Source organism: Falco biarmicus, chromosome 1, assembly GCF_023638135.1.
Source record: "Falco biarmicus isolate bFalBia1 chromosome 1, bFalBia1.pri, whole genome shotgun sequence".
NCBI lineage: Eukaryota > Metazoa > Chordata > Aves > Falconiformes > Falconidae > Falco > Falco biarmicus.
In genome coordinates, this window is record NC_079288.1 from 86314164 (window position 1) to 86330858 (window position 16695).

General features: G+C 46.0%; 1 protein-coding gene across 5 annotated transcripts in view; it reads left to right on the top strand.

Moving 5' to 3' along the window:
- PTPRA (protein tyrosine phosphatase receptor type A) overlaps positions 1-16695 on the top strand; it is a 133813-nt gene that overhangs the window by 46201 nt on the left and 70917 nt on the right. For 2 of the 5 annotated variants that reach the window (XM_056343474.1, XM_056343498.1), the window contains one exon: positions 14129-14200. The exons of 1 other annotated variant lie outside the window; for it this stretch is intronic. In XM_056343474.1, coding sequence (XP_056199449.1) covers positions 14129-14200 — 72 coding nt within the window. Of the gene's footprint in view, positions 1-4498; positions 4515-14128; positions 14201-16695 lie in introns of those variants that run through there. 2 more of the 5 variants (XM_056343514.1, XM_056343507.1) reach the window with 2 other exon arrangements.

Sequence of the window (16695 nt, forward strand, 5' to 3'; positions counted from 1 at the left end):
AATTCAACCAGACTAAAAAGCATATACAAAGAGAGCTTCATTTATTGTGTATATCAACAACATTGGGGAAACAGCTGTTCAGATCAGAGAAGTCTCTGAAAATCATTATCTCACCTATTAGAATGAAAATAAGAGAAATAATCTGCTAATGCTCCAACTATCAGGCATAGAGAAGGAATTGTGTCAGTTTTGTTTTGTTATGGTCTTGTGGGAACACAAGTGTGCTTAGTCCCAGCTGGAGCTGCTGCAAAACCTGTACCCTGGAAATGCTGGAAGCTTTGCTGTCTATTTACATGTATGCAGAGTCAAACCCCATCTGTATGCTTGCCTGTAGATTATTATTTCACCGGTGGTGAAAGTTTCTGCAGCAAAACCTTCATTTGAATAGACAAGGTTTACGATGATAAGGAGAATGGGGAGAGATTAGGGTAAAGCAATTTGGTTTTGTTAATGCTGCAGGCCAGTTCTGGAAATAGAAAAAGAAAATTAATCTCCTTTTTCCCAGGTGGCTGTCTTACCTGGAGCATGTACCTTCCCTAAGAGGTGGTAGATGGATTTCTTTGTTTTTTCTTAGGCTTGTGAAAAGTCCAGGATCTTTGGAGGAGCAGCTATGTATCTCAAGAGTTAGATTTAGATGTCTCATTGTAGCCTGTATTATTAATGTCTACTGCAGCTGATGCTGCTGGTAGGCTGGACCCATAAATACACAGGGTCTTCTGGCACTGTCCTGGACTCTACAGCAGCTGGGATAAGTTTCACTGCTCAAGGGTCTTCATCTGATGTGTTGGTGAGATTGTGGCTTAGCTACACTTGGGCTTAGAGGCAAAGCCAAGCTCCTGCTCTTGCCCCAGTGCCTCCTGCTGCCAAGCCTGGAAGATTGGCTCAGGCACTGAGTGACTGTCCATCATATGATCTGCAGAAACAGGTTTCACTTCCTTAGTGTGTAATGCAGCAAAGAGCATGATATGTGGGTGTGTGGCTAAACACATTTAGCCCTGCCAGAGAAACCTCTTCCATGCAGATCAGCTGTTTAATCTGTCACCCTTGTGCTCCCCGCACACCTTCCCTCCACGGGTTTGTCTCGTGGATGGGGCAGGAGCCTCCAAGGTGGCTTTCCATGTGACAGCCACAGGGTATTCCAGCTGAGGATGTTGGGAGTGCGTCAGTACTTGGCATCCTCACTGCTAATTTATTTTTTTAAAGCTTAGGTAATTAATCATATCAAACAAATGATGGTAGCTCAGGTAGGAACTTATCTGTGGGGGGGGAAGTCCTGGTTAGAGCCTTGCTTTTGCTCGGGTGAAGGACCTGAGCAAATTCAAACTGAAAATACATGGTCTTAAATTAAAAAAAACCAAACCCAACCTTTTAAAGCAGCATTTTGTATTATTAAACAAAGAATACGGTGGTATGGAGAGGATTTCTAGATAAGCAAATGACTGACTTTACTGCTGGAGCAGTGTCTCCATGAAAGAAACAAATGAGAAGCCCCTGAAGAAAACTGAGCCCTCTTCCGTTTGGTTGTCTGAAGACTACGGGAGGTCACCATGATGGATTAAAGCAGAGCCCCACAGCTGTGCACAACATCTGGCACCACGACTCACGTCAAAGATTTTCCACCCATAAAGAGGTCTCATCCATGGCTTCTGGCTCCACTTTCCATCTCCAATATGACTAAAGGTTACGAAATTCCCATGGTAGGACTCCTCGTGCAGTGTTGCAGGGGTCCTGCTACTGGCATGATGGATCCTGCAGGTTTTGTTGTGCCGTCCACTGTATCCCTCCAAGAGAAACATCAAAAACTCTTGCAGAAAAAAAAAATCAGGTCTGGATCTTCAACTGTTTGGGGGAATTTGGGTGGTAAGGACTAGGAGGTGGCTCCTCCAGGGCTGTGCCTCCAGAAATCTGCCCTATAGCCTTGATGCACGTAAAGATTTGTGCCATAATTCTCCTGACCCTTAGGTCTGCTGAGTCCCCATGGGCTTCAGTGGTCTTGCAGAGGTGGGGGTGTCAAAACTCTGAATTTCATCCAGCCTAAAAGCTACAACAGAGCCAACAGTATTCTTTGGTGCAAATTGCTGAGCAATCCACAGGAGATAAAAGCCTGGTTTTGCAGCATGCACAGGGTCGGTCCCTTGCCTTTTTGGAGTTACTGCTGAGGCAACCCCTATCGTATGTGAGTACATGTTGTTTTAAGCCATTTATAAATAAATAAAAGCAAAAAAAAAAAAAAAAAAGAAGCTGATGGTTCCTTGTTCTATGTAAAATTGAGTGGATTTATGCACAAGCTTTATTTTGACAGTGAATCTAAGATCAGAACCTGATAGTGAAGCCTGGAGGTGAAACTTCTATGAACACGCTGGAGTGGTGCAGTGCTAATGCCAGAAGTGAAAACCCATTTTCCTTTGTTCTCTGCTGCTGTGGCTTAGTTTTTTCCCCTCATGTTCAGCTTCTGCTTTTTTAAAAAGCCTTATTCTGCCCTGTCACTACCTGATGAAGGTTTATTTGATGTTCAGCTGGAGCAGGACCAGGTCAAGGTGCCACAGAGGTGTGTAACACGGTGTCCTGATCAGCACTGATAAAAGACCTTGCGATACAGATGACCAGCCCTCAGAAAGGGGCCAAGGCTGTTGCATTAACCTTGAGTCCCTAGAAAAAGCTGCTGGGGAATCCAAGCATTAATGACAGCCTTAAAGGAGCTGTTGCTTTTTGAGCAGCATGACTTGCTGTAGCTCTGAACTTGTGACCCAGAGGAGAAAAGCGCAATATCCTAGCTACAACAACGTTGTGTTTATATCCGAAGCTCAGAAATCCATCTGTGTGGAGGAATGAAGAACATCCTATCACTGCCTGATGCTATAACCATTTTTAGAAATCTGGCTGGAGCTTGTTTCTTGGGTGGCTTCCTGAAGGGTCGCTTGCTCTCCCTGCCCTGGCTTCACCACCTGCAAGCATGGAAATCACAGCTGAAACCACTGCTTGACTCCATCATACAAGCTGCATCGCGTGGGTCTGCCTTGAAAACAGCTCCTGGTTTCCTTCAAGCGGATAGAGCTCTGCCTGGTGACTTGGCAGTCTTTGGGCTGGGGTTTGGTGAAATGATGGACAGGAAAACCCAGTGTGTGGGTCACGAAACTGAAACCTCTCCTGGCAGGAGCAAGGAGGTTTCCATTGTGGTGATTTGCATTGGTGAGCAGAACAGGTGGTGGCAATACGGTACGTGGCAGTGTTTGTTGTACCGGCATGGTGTGTGGGGTACAAGTAGCCCCCATTCCCTTTGGTCAGACATAGAAGTTCTTGAATTTGAGACCTGGCAAGCCAACAGCATGACAGGGATGTGGGATTTTTTCCCAAAACCTTTGGGGAAGCACAGATGCCGGTGTGCTGCATTCGTTTACTCTGAAAAATGTATAGGATACAGCCAAGCCTCCTGCAAACAAGCTATATGTCCTGACAGCCCTGTTCATTGAGTGGATTGGCTTAACATGCCTTACGAAGACGGAGCCAGCCCTGAGCCACCAGCAGAAGTTGCCCCTGTAGTAGTGTGCATGTTCTGCCACACCATCTGCCCCGTGGCAGCTCATGTCCCTGTTGCACTGCTAAAAATCTCACGTCTCGTTGCCCTTTCCAAGCTGCTGCTAGCAAACCCAGGCTGCGCAGAGGACAACTGAGTCGTGTGAATGGCGTTCCCCGCCCCCCCCCCCCCCCCCCCCCCCCCTTCATAAGTATGTTTATTCGTTAAGGAAGTCAAAAAAGGAAGGGGAATAAAAAGGTTGCAAATGTTTTGCTGGGTTAGAAATGAGACCTCAGTGACTGGGCTGCGCGTTGCTCTGTGTATGATACATTCGGCAACGATAGCATCCCTGGCATGGAGCTCAGGAAGACTAATGTGCCCTCCCAAGATGCGCTGAGGTAGGGTCACAGCTTGTTTACATATCTACTTATATCCATATTGACCCAGGTGCCAATATTTGACTATCAAATCATCACTGATGAGCGCCTCTTGCATACAGTTGTGCATCCACTGGCTTTCTGGGACATGGCTTTTGGGGTCAGTGGCCACCTCTGCCTGCCTGGGTTTCTTTTTTTTCTCTAACTATATCACTTGGATTTGTAAAGGATGCCGCTTTTCAGACAGCTTTGCCCTGTCTCTTTACATCTTCCAGTATTAAGATACAGCAAGACCTACATTTTGCAAGCACCAGGAGAAGATTGCCAGGTGCTTCTGGAAGTGCTGCTGTGCTGGGGCTCAGGCGTCAGCCCTGCAGCCCATCCACGGGAGCAGAGCCAAAGGTAGCTCAGAAAATGCAAGGGAACGATTTCTATGTGCACACACAGATATGGTGAGGAAAGGAAAGCAGAAGGATTTGCCAAGGGAAATGGTCTTGTTACGCAATCATGTTTTCTTTGTGTATTTGTTTCCCCCACCTCATTCAGGATGCGTAATGGGGTTTTGAAGATTTGAAACCGTCTGGTTTATCTCTGGGTGTGTCGTTGCTGCAGGCTCTTATCAGGTGTGTCACGGTGAGCGAAACCATTCAAACAAAATCCTTTCACGTAAGTTTGTGCGTGGTACTCTGCGTTCATGTGTTTAGCCAGGGTTTGATGTATGCACAGGGGTGGAATAGGTCCACAATTAATGCAGCTACCGGAAAACTGATTACGTTTTTGGTCTTTAATAAATTATTGGGGGGGATGAAAATCCTAGGGTGGTTTAGTACAGATGAATGGAGGTTAGAAACATTAGTGAGGATGTATGGAAGCACCTGCAGCAAAATTAAGGTAACTGCATATTAGAATTATAGAATAATTTAGGTAAGAAAAGACCTTTAAGATCATTGAGTCCAACTTTAAAATTATTTGCCTTGGTTAGAAGTGTAGGAAAGCTCTACTTTCTGAAAACTGCGGGCTTGTTCACTTGTCAGGGAAGCAGCCAGATGCTTTCTTTGTTCGACTGCTTGTTTAGCTTTGACATGCTTTTTGCTAGGATGAAAGGAAAAACATCAACAGGCAAAACTGCAGGAACTGCCGGCATTTGTTGCTGTCATGCCTGCATAGTGGTACTGCCAGTACAGTAAACAGGCAGGTAAATAGGCAGGTAGAGTAAATAGGCTGGATTTTTTAAATTCTTTTTTTACCAGAAAGGAGATAACTATTGGATGCTGTCCCATTTTCAGATTAGGAATTGTTTGCTAGGGTTGAATTACAGGAATTGCCGTAGCGAGGCAGATCAGCTCCTTGTGCCATTAACTGAGAGCTGGCAGGGGCCAGCACAGCTTCACATGCTGGGTCCCCGCATTGTGCTCCCATCAGAAACAATTCAAGAAACTGTGATAGAAACGAAACCAAATTGGTCTTAAGCTTTATGGGAAAATAAAACAGTGAAGAATAACTTCATTGAACCTGTTTTTCAAATCTTGCTGTATTTCCTTCTTAGCAGCAGAAACTGTTCAAACTGATGGTGCAGCCAGGTTGTGTTTTGTATTTTCCTTTTTTGAACTGATTTGGTATGAAGAGTCTTCAGCCAAAGCCTTTTCATACAGCTTTGGCTTAGTTGCAGTGCAAAACTGATCTGCTGCTGACAGACTTAAACTAATTATCACCAAGGGGTGGAGAGAAGAGTTTTTAAAGCTCCTGCTGTGACAAGGTATTCAGTGTTTGGAGGGGCTTGGGAATTACTGGGTGCTAAGGCGCCGATGCTGGCCTGTGCTAGTATCCATATTACTTCGTAAGGAGGGAAGAGATGAGATTGCTTTCACTGCTAAACTACTTAGGGGGGGTTCTGCTTAAAGATGAGGGGGAACCCACCACCCAGCCACCTGTGCTTGAGGGGAGCTGCAGAAGAGCAGAAGGAAGCTGGCTGTGGGTTGGGTTGTTTTTTTTTGCTTCATACCTTGCTAATTCCTTTGGCCCTGCAGCTGGGGCAGCTCAATTTTGTTCCCTGTTCTTGCTGCTTATGAAGCATCCCCCGATTCCTATGTACTCTTGCCCTTTTAATATTTTCATCCTTTCACCTTTGTTTTCCCTTTGCTGCAATAACTCATTTTTATCCCTGCTTCCTTTGCCTTGGGTTGAGTTTAGGGTGCTCACTGGCCTGCTTATAAACAGGGTTTGTTCTCTGATCATTGATCCTCCAGGTTCTACTGCAGGATTTTGTAGTATCTTCAGCCCGGAAGGTCTGTGGAGCTTGTCCCTGTGCTGCAGCTGGGCAGCTTCGAGGTGCTGCTGTAAAATCCATCTCCTGATATTTAAGGTTGAAGCAGCAAAGAAATGCAAAACTCCAGGAACACTTGAGGCCGAAGGCATTAAAAACCCTTCACCTGGGCATCTGTTCCTTGGCTGGTTTGGTATTTAAGCACCATTATTCTCTGAAAATTTGTTATTTTTACTTCATGCTGTACAGGGCGTATTGTATTTGCTCTCACCTGTGGCGCAGTGAGTGTTACCATATGGTTTGCCCAAAGTTGATTTTTTTTTTAACGCTTTTAGTGGTAGGTTAGTGCTTGGTGCTCTTCTGCTGTATGTTTTTAAGCCAGGCAAAGTGCCAGCATGTCTGTCGGAGGAAAACTCCTGGCTGGATCCTGGAGAATAAACTGAGCCTGAATTCACTCTGAAGGGAGAGAGCTCAAGTCCCACAGGTAGGATTTTTCATTGTAATGATCCCATTTAGCAGCTAAATTAGTGACCAGTTTTGGTAGGAAAACTGAATGACTTAAGGAGCATCTCCTGGTACCCATAAGGAGGAGGGCAGTATGGTGCAGCCCCAGACCCACCCCCAGGCCCTGGAGCTGGAGCTGAGCATCACCAGCAGCACTGCAACGCACAGGGACACTGACCGTGCACCTGCAGGTTGTCAGGGCTCAGGGTGCAGGATACCTATGGGGTATTTAAAAAAATTCATGTTTTCGTAAGAGACCCTGAAAGTCTACCCTGATAATTACCTACAATAGATAGACCTACTCATGTGTGACTAATTAACTGAATCTCAAAAACTGCTTTGCAGTTTGTTCTTCCATTTTCTTTGTTCATTCAATTCTTAAGATTTAGTTGCTGTGTTGGTTTTTTTGAGGGCAGGGATCATCAGAGATAATCTATGATAAGTCCCTGATCCCAGTGAGCATCCCAACCTCTGTTGCAGCTTCGGTGGGGATTGGAAGGAGTGAAGTGCAGTGGCTCTGTTTTTCATGAGGATGACTTTGTTTCTTCATGTTAGGTTTGATAAAGCAAAGAGCAGGGGATTTGAGTCTCCTGTTCCTTTTTTGTCTTGCATGCATCTGGGTGTTTGCACCATGGTGGTTTATTTTGCTAGCAGCCTCTCTCTGCCCCTGTCTATAAATCAACCTCATTCATACATCACAGGGGAGGTCAGGATGCGATGTTTAGGAAGTAGAGTTATTTTTTGATGGTGGCATTGTAACCTAGAAAAGAAGCCAGCATTTCAGACAAAGCAACAGGTCTGCTCACCCCTTCTCCTCCGTTATTTAGGCTTGCTTTGGGTTGGTGTGTGGCCAAACCTGCTGCAGTGAGATGCCGGCGGAGCGCTGGCCCTTCCAGATGCAGCAGCTCACTTGCAGCACTGTCCCAGAGGATTGTGGCAGATTGCAAACACGCTCGGCACAATCATACCATTCCAATTACCATAATGACGCTGCTAATTTATGCACAAATTGCCCTAATTTATGTGTCAATACAAATGATTAAACCAAGCACAGGTGGAACGGGGTTCGATCTCAACCCAAATGGGGAAGCATAAAGCTGCGTCCAGGCCAAAAGGTCCAGAATTATTCTCCTTGTTAACTAAAATGTGGAGCTTTGTGTTGTTTTGCTCCTGCAGCTCTGGCAGCATGAAGGGTTGTGGGGCAGGACTAAACTCGTGGTAGGAGGTAAAAGAATAAAAGATTCTGCACTGAGATTTGCATGGATTAAAAGCAGCTTTAATTTCCTTGATACACTTGGCTTTCAGGTAGATTAAACAGGCGGCGGGGTTTGGGGCTGTCTAGCCAACTAATACTTGCCTTACTTTTATTGTAATTATTTTAATAAGACATGGAGGAGTCCTATAACTGTAGGCCACCTTTGCCAACCCAAGATCTTGAATATTTTTGTGTTTTATGCCGTTGACTTTCTAGATTAACAAACGTGCTGTCATTGCCTGAAGTCCCACATAGTGCAACTGATCCCAAACCACTATCTCAGTGGGGTTCTTCCACAAGAGACCTCTTAGTTTGTGCATTTCTATTCCTCATTTTTCTAAAAGATATTATGTTGCACCATAAATTTTTTTCCATAGCAAGCAGGATGATCCATCACAGTAATCATAGAATCATTTAGGTTGGAAAAAAAGACCTTTCAGGTCATCAAGTCAACCGTTAACCCAACACGGCCAAGGCCACCACTGAACCATGTCCCCAAGCACCACAGCCACATGGTTTTTGAACACCCCCAGGGATGATGACACCCCCGTCCCCGGGCAGCCTGTGCCAGCGCCTGCCAGCCCTCTCGGTGCAGAATGTTCCCTCACACCCAATCTCACCCTCCCCTGGCGCAACGTGAGGCCGTTTGCTCTCGTCCTGTTGCTGGTTCCTGGGGAGCAGAGACCGACCCCCCTGGCTACAGCCTCCTGCCAGGCCGTTGCAGAGCCACCGGGTCCCCCCCAGCCCCCTTCTCTCCAGGCTGACCCCCCCGCCCCCCCCAGGCTGGTGCCCCAGCCAGACACTGAGGGGCTGGAGCGTGTCCAGAGACGGGCAGCTGGTGTCTCCAGGAGATGCCGTGGGAGACGGTGCCAGAGGCTTCACTAAGGCCCAGGCAGACACCGGCCACAGCCTTTCCCTGCCCACTGAGCGGGTCACCCTGTCACAGCAGGTGATCACAGCCGGGCCTGATCGCCGGGCTGTTCCGTACGTGCCGCCTGGTGGCACTTGGGATGATGCTCCATAACCTTCCCCGGCACCGAGGTCAGGCTGACAGGGCTGCAGCTTCCTGATCCTCTTTCTGGCCCTTGTTGTAGACGGCCTCCAGCCACCACACCGCCCTTCTCGGCTCAGGAGCAGCCGGTCCCGCGGGCGCCTTCCCTCGCCGGCTCCCTCACCGGCTGGGCCAGGGAAGTCTCTTCCACACGCTCCGGGAACCTCCTGGGCTGGTCCCTCCCTGCCGGGCTGTACTTCCAGCGGGCAGCTGCTAAGCTGAAGGCCCCCACCAGAACAAGGGCTGCCATTGTGAGACTTCTCCCAGCTGCTTATAGAATATGTCACCTGCCTCTCCGTCCCGGCTGGGTGGTCTGTAACAGACTCCCACCAGGTATCTGCCTTGTTGGCCTTTCCCTGACTCCTACGCATAAGCCCCCAACCCTGTCGTCACCTTTGTTCAGCCCTGGACAACCAAAACACCCTGCAACCTACAGGGCTACCCACCGCCTCTCCTTCCTTGCCCATCCCTTCCGAAGAGTTCATACCCACCCATTGCAGCACTCCAGTCGTGCAAGTCATCCCACTGTGTTTCTGTGATGGCAACTACGTCCTAATTTCCCTGCTGCACAGTGGCTTCCGGCTCCTCCTGCTTGTTGCCCACACTGTGATGCCTTTCAGTTGGGCTGTTGATCCCGCCACCTTTTTGGGGGGAGAAGCCCCAATTCCTGCGTGACCATTTTCAGGCGGTTCCATGGTTCTGACACATCCATGACCCTTGCGTCTTTGCTGCCGCATGGATCTCCATCCCCTGCCTCCACTGAGGTGGCAGACCAAAGGACCTCGTGAGCGTGCCGTCCCTCAAACTCTGCTGTGGTTCCCCAGGCTTCTCTCTAGTGAGCCTGGGTTTATCCCTTTTCCCCTTCAAATCTAGTTTAAGTCTTTCAACGAGCCCTGCTAACTCCTGCACAAAGATACCAAGTTGCCCACTGACGTAGGTGCGTGCCCGTACTGTCCCACACATCCTGCCAGTCACAGCTATGGCCTCGGGGTCGATCTCTGGGTGGCATTCTTAAATAGTTGTTTAACTTTAAGCAAGACCTGAAACACATTCAGAAATAGGAGACACATCAACAGGAACATGCTGGTTTGAACATCCCAAGAATATTCAAAATTCCCAAGAGCTGTTGTAACTAGCCTGGAGGAGAAGGGGAAGGGGGAGGAGAAAGGCAGGGGAAGTAGCAGTGGCAAGTGTCACCCCTTGTCTCCCCCATAATTTGGGGGAGACATTTTATCTGAGGGAAAAAAGTTTGGGTGTAATTATTAATAGTTTCCAAGAGATGGTTCCTGAACTATGGAGATGACAGCAGTGCTGACTACAAATACCAGATTAATCTCACGACCCATAATTATATGATGTAAGCCAGCGTTGCAAAGTACAACACAGTGATAACCTTAACGCTGCCCCCCGCGATGATAAACATCCCGACAGGCAGCGTGTACAGTGAGGGAGGTGGGACACACTGCGCAACAACTCTGAGAGCAAATACATCAGCATTGTGACCAGCCACTGTTAAACCAGTGTAATGAATGCTTATAACAAGTTTGTTTTAACACGCTCTGGTCAGATCTGTCGTTACCTGAACGCTTCGTGCCCCACACTGGGCACCAAAAAGCACTGTTGTGTTTTAACCCCGGCCAGCAGCTCAGCCCCGCGCTGCCGCCTGCTCGCTCCCCCTGGCTGGGGTGGGGGAGAGAATTGACAAAAAGGTAAAACTGGTGGTTGAAATAAAGACACTTCAATAGGACAGAAAAAGAATTTTAAAAAAATTAATTATAATCATAATAATGCAAAATAATAATAATGTAATAATAATCTCATAATAGCGATATGAATAAAAGAATTAGAATATACAGAGCAAGTGATGCACAATGCAATTGCTCACCACCCACCGACTGATGCCCAGCCAGTTCCAAGCAGCAGCCCCGGCCAGCTTTGTCCCCAGTTTCTACACTGAGCATGATGTGCTATGGTATGGAATACCCCTTGGGTTGGCTGGGGTCAGCTGTCCTGGCTGTGCCCCCTCCCAATGCCTTGTGCCCCCCAGCCTCTCCACTCACAGGGCAGCATGAGAAGCTGAAGAGTCCTTGACTACCACACTGCAACCAGTAAAACCATCAGTGTGTTATCATCATTATTCTCATCCTAAATCCACAACAGGGTGCTGTACCAGCTAGTGGGAAGAAAATTAACTCCTTCCCAGCCAAAACCAGGACAGCAATGCTGGAAGACACTTGGCTGATGAGTCCAAAGGTCTCTTTCATAACTGAAGCTCTTTCTGATGCAGCTTTATGCTACAGCATTGTCCAGGAACACCTGGATTAGGTCACTGTTGGGTTTCCCAATGCTGCCGGACTTTGGCTGTAGAGAGTGGAAGCTCTTTCCTATAGCCAGCGTGCCTTCCTTACTGTTGTTGTGCTGTAACAGTGTGTACATTTATCTGGTTAAATTGCTTTCATCCAGACATATGAAAGTAAATATACAAATAGTAATTACAAATAGTAATCATACTATTCCCAAAGCCGGTGAGTTGCAGCCATGGCTTACCGCAGTCAGCTGACTGCACCAGATCCTCAGGATACCACGTTTTTGGAGGATTATCTGGCGAGCGGATTACATTGCCGGCACGTGGGGGGCACAGTGGGCCCGGAGCCAGGCAGATGACTGGAAAAGCTTGTGTGTGGCTGGGGCTGCATAACCCAAATGTGGGACACGCCACCTCCTTTCGGTTCTGTTGTATGTTTGCTCTTTGGCAATTGTGTTTCCTCTGTGGGCCGGCTGTATGACTAATTTCTATGAACAGATGTGGATATAAGATATTATTGTAAGTATGTATAACATAAGATGTTTCTACTCTTACATACTCCAGTGGCTTGAGTGCATGCCTGCAGTGCGCTCTGTACCTGTCAAAAGGTTTATGAGTCACTGCAAGTCACGCATCATGAATTACTCTCTTCTGTTACTGATCTGTTTTTACAGCCGTCTGAAGACACAGTCTGCTCTAAAACCCATTCAAACATGTTGCATTGACTTACAAGCTTTTATAGGCTTTTGTTTTCATTCTGCCTTTGCATTTGCTGGTTTTTGTTACCTCCCAGTGTCTGTCTTTCCTTCAGCAAGGTGGTGTCCTTGCCTTGCAAGCGACCATGAGTGTACACTGAATGTGTTCTGTTCCAAGCTTTGTGAAAACTCAGCTTTATTGCCGATTCCCTTTTAACTCACAGATGATGCTAATAACAGCAGGGACGGGAAGTCTTGCGTTCCATCAAGGCCTTCTGAACCTGGAGTTGAATGCAAAGTCTTCCAACTTTTCTTGCACCTAACATTGTCCAAGGCTGTGTTTTGAAACTGGCAGCTTTGTGAATGAAGGAATAAATTGACCATGAAAATATTGATAGCACAAGTTGCTTATGCCAGATTCCTGATTTGGTCCCATAAAACGTTTTAAATACGTATAGCTAACTGAAGGATGGAAGGATCTTATCCCCATTGCACAGGGAGAGGAAGACAGACCCCTCTGCCCTGGGACAGCAGCATTGCTGGGAGGTATCAGGAAATGCTGGATTGTAAGGAAGAAAATGCAAGTGGTACAGGGGGAGCAGTGAGTTCAGCACATCTGTGGGTTGCTTGCTTTGAGCCAGAGACAAGAGAAAGTTTCTCCAGTTGCCTTAAAAAAGAGATAGCAGGAATGTAACACAGCTCTCCTACTCTCTGCCAGATCCAATGTCTTTTTAATCTGCTTGCTCTCAACTTCTTTTAAAATGGAAGTTGCTGTTTGCTGGTGGTCTGCTTGTGTTAAGCAGCTATTCTGTCAGACTTCAGAGTAGACGTGATCTCCAGGACTCATTACTTTGAAGCTTCTGGTTCTATCACACTCAACTAAATCAGACTTTTTCTTCTCTGTGGAGGTAGAAATCAGCCTTGTGTGCCCATCTGATTGAAGTGCTGAGACTTGTCTAATTGAACAAGTGCTCGAGTCAACACTTGAGTAGGATGAAAAGCAGTGAGGAGATCACCCAGGGATTATGTCTGAGAAGCTACTTGGCACCAATACAGCAGATGGCTGGGTCGCATCCTGCCCAAGGCTGGGGAGAAAAGACATCGATAGGAAAAAAAATATTAATTTGGTTAAATATATTCAACTCTAAATCTAGAAGTGCCTCGGGTCTCTAATTTTGTACCTTATAGCATCAGCCCAGAAAATGGGATTAGTGAAAGGAGGGGTTGGTTCTTCAAACTCCTGCAAGGAGCCCACTGTGGCCTGAAAGCTGGTGTAGGTAAAAAATATTTTGGGAGACAGAACAGAGATGCAGAGAGTGGGAGCGACTTGGCTTGTCATGTAAAAGGCGGGATCCACTGGCAATGGTCTTTGACTTTGTGAGTGAACCATGAGCCCCTGCAGTGCGGCTATGCTGATGGAGTGAGGAATCCAAGACCAAGAGCTGGTGGGAAGGGAGGCTGCTCTGTGCAGAGGTGTGAGAACATCACTGCACAACACCTGAACCACAGGGACAAGCTTCAGCCTGTTTCCTTTAGGAGTGCACTTGCGCCCTACAGCCAAAGTCTATATCCAGAGAGGTTTAGGCTTGGGGAAGCTGGTGGCTGTGTCTCTGCTACATCACCATCAGGAGCGCTGGTGACCGCCGTGCGGCTTTCTGGCCCCTTCGCTTGGGGTAGGAACGAATGAACATACGTAGAACTGCTTTTTCAAATGCCCCAGCCACTTGTGTCTGGGTAAATACACACTCATAGCAGCCCAAAGCAAATATTGTACCTTCACTATGATAAAAATTATCCACTTCTAGCTGTGGACACTCCTAAACTTTACCTCAAACAGCAGTCCTCAGATCAAGCGAAGATGTGAAGTCAGAGTCTCCTTCTCATTTGTAATTGCTGCTGCTGGCCTGTAATCACCTGCTGCTGCCTCTGCCCAAAAGCACTTTTAACCCCAGAAGCTCCCACAGTTTTGCCTTCTGTATTTAAAAGTTATTTTCAGGTTTTTAAAGTGTGTCTCTGGCTTAAGCAGTAGTGAAAAGGTGCATTTTGCATATAGATAAAATGAAGTGGAATCACCTTGCTGACAGCAGCAAAAATACTGTTTTCCAAAGATGTTACTGAATTTTAACTCTTTGGTTTTAAAAGCTTTTTTGTTTGTTGTTTGCAGGGGGCACCACTGGAAGAACCTTTATGGGCTCCTAATGACGTGCAGGTGGACAATTTACTTATGAAAATGAAGGTAGGAAGAAGCTTTGTTAGTTATGGCATCTTGGCAACTCTCCTCTCAAAATAAAATCACACTGGCTGGTGGCTGGCCAGTCATCACTCCATTTTAGGGTTTAGTACACAACAATGGCAGTATGGAGTAGGACACGGCCAAGGCATTAACTTGTGTCAAAGTGTCCTTTTAAACACAGAGGGAAGGGAAATCTTATTTAAGAACTACCTGGGAACGTAACTCAGTGGAAAAAATCTGACTTCCTCCCTCAAAGGATAATAAGGTCTCTGTTGGTGCAGAGCTGGAAGGGGCATGACTTATTTGAGAGCGCTCAGCAACAGGGATTTTTTTGTTCTGCTGAAACGTAGTGGTTGAGTTGGAATTCAGGTTCTAACTTGCCATCTCAAAAAAAAAAAACCCAACAACCAACAACCACCCAAAACTAAAAATATATTTTATTAGTTTATTTTCATCATCTTGAGGTTCTGTGGAAAGCTGGTCTATCTCCAAATGTGGCAAGAGAGTACTCAGTTCTTGATTAATGAAACAGAGGAAAATCCCTGATGTTAAAAACAGTAAACTAATGGACAAACTTGGAAAAGAAAATAGAAATGTGTGCAGAATTAGATGTATTTATAAGTAGTTTTTATGATACCTTAATATCTGGTTTCTGGTCTGCTGGTCATTTCTGCCACGGCTGTGGTGCTCGGAAGCAGGTTCAGGGTGGTGTAGTGGTCACTGCTGGTCTCTGCCTCCTCTTGAAGTAAGAAAGAGGGTCTTCACTGTAGTCACCATATAGACCAACTAAATGAGTTGGCCTTTCCCCTTCCAGTCAAAATACCTCAAAAAGTCATCTTGACTTCACTCAGGCAAGAGGACTGTGTGCATTTCCAGGCTTTGCTCTACATACTGATAAATTTCAATTTACAAGCTTGAAGAGGTGGTAGAGGTATCTTTGAGTTCCCACCACAGTATCAAACCTCTGCAATCTGCAAATACCCCAAATACAGCAAAGATGGATGCTCTGCTCTGGAGCCTGGTGAGGTGCTTGGTGGAGCTGACATCACAGGCAGGATTTTGTTCTTGCATTTATTCTGACTGTAAATGTGTAAGAAAGTGTCGTGGGTGAACATGGGGTATGTTATGTCTGTTGTACTTTAACACAGGCTTTGCTTTATGTTGCAGTTGGGGTTTACACTTCTTACTAGCCTGGGTGGAATTAGTGGTTTGGTTGGCATTTAGTGTCAGTGGATAGTTTAGTGGCTGAGTTGTTGGAGGGAGAGGGAGAAATTCAAGCTGTAACAAGAGTAAATTCTTTTAATACAGGTCTACAGTTCTCAGATGTATTTGTACTTTTTGTTTGGCTTGTGATAAGATGCACTACTGTGGAATTTGCTTGGAGCAGGGATTTGCATGAATTATTGTTACTTAGAAAATGAACATCTGTGCAAGCCTTCTCCCTGTGCTCGGCAGTACCAGAGCACCCATTAGAAGGACCTGTGTGCTTGGATGCAGTGGTCAGCAAAAGCAAGTGCTTGGGGGAAGGAAAGATGGATTAATAGAAACAAAGCTGCTGAAATCACAGGGAAAACTCCTTCTGGGCTGTGGGACGGTGTCTGGATGCGTGTGTTTACTTTATATGCTGACCTCTTCCCTTCTCATCCCAGTGTGATTTTTTAAAAAGCAACATCCTTCTGCTAGGAAAAACTTGGGACAATTATGCTTGGCCTCTTGCAGAGTTCAGTTTTATATTTAGGAAGTACAATGCTGTGAATCACAGGAGCTGCTGACTGAAATAGTGTGGCCCAAAAATATGAAGAGGATGAGAGTAAACAATCATTACGGATGGTCTCTTGACTCTGCGCTTAAAGCATTTTGTTTGAAGGGTTTCACATTTTCACAGAGAGATCTTTTCTGTAAATCACTAATTAAGCAAATTAGCTACAGTTCATCAGTCTGTCTACAAAAAGCAAGAAGCTGACGTTTTGAAGAAACCTTCAAGCTGCAGGCTCAAATTAGCCAATATTTAAAATTACAATGTCTCATAGGAATAGGAGGAGCAATGGAAGAATCACTTGAAGTTTGGGTGACTTGAAACCAGGTTTCATGTCGAAAGGCAAGCTTTTTATTTTACTCAAAATTCTACATGGGTGCCAAACCTGTCATCCTCACTTAAAATTTAGCTAAACCTGGTGGTATTAAATCATTTGCTTGTAATTCTCTATTTTCATTTTGAAGACAAAAGGTTAAGGTAAACATGTTGGGATGTTCATGTAAAATACTTTGTGTAATGTACTTATTTTCTTAAAAATTGGCTTTGACAGTGGAAAACAAGGAGGAGAATTTCTTTGCTGAAATAAATACCCATGACACAGAGCATCAGGTGCAGGTGTGAGCAATGAGACAGGTGGGGCATTAGTGGTTCCAGCATTCATGTGAATGGTCCTGAAATGCTCAGAAAGAGCACCAGTGTGTGTTGAAAGCAAGAGGAGCAGCGTGTGTAATGTGCTGAAGAC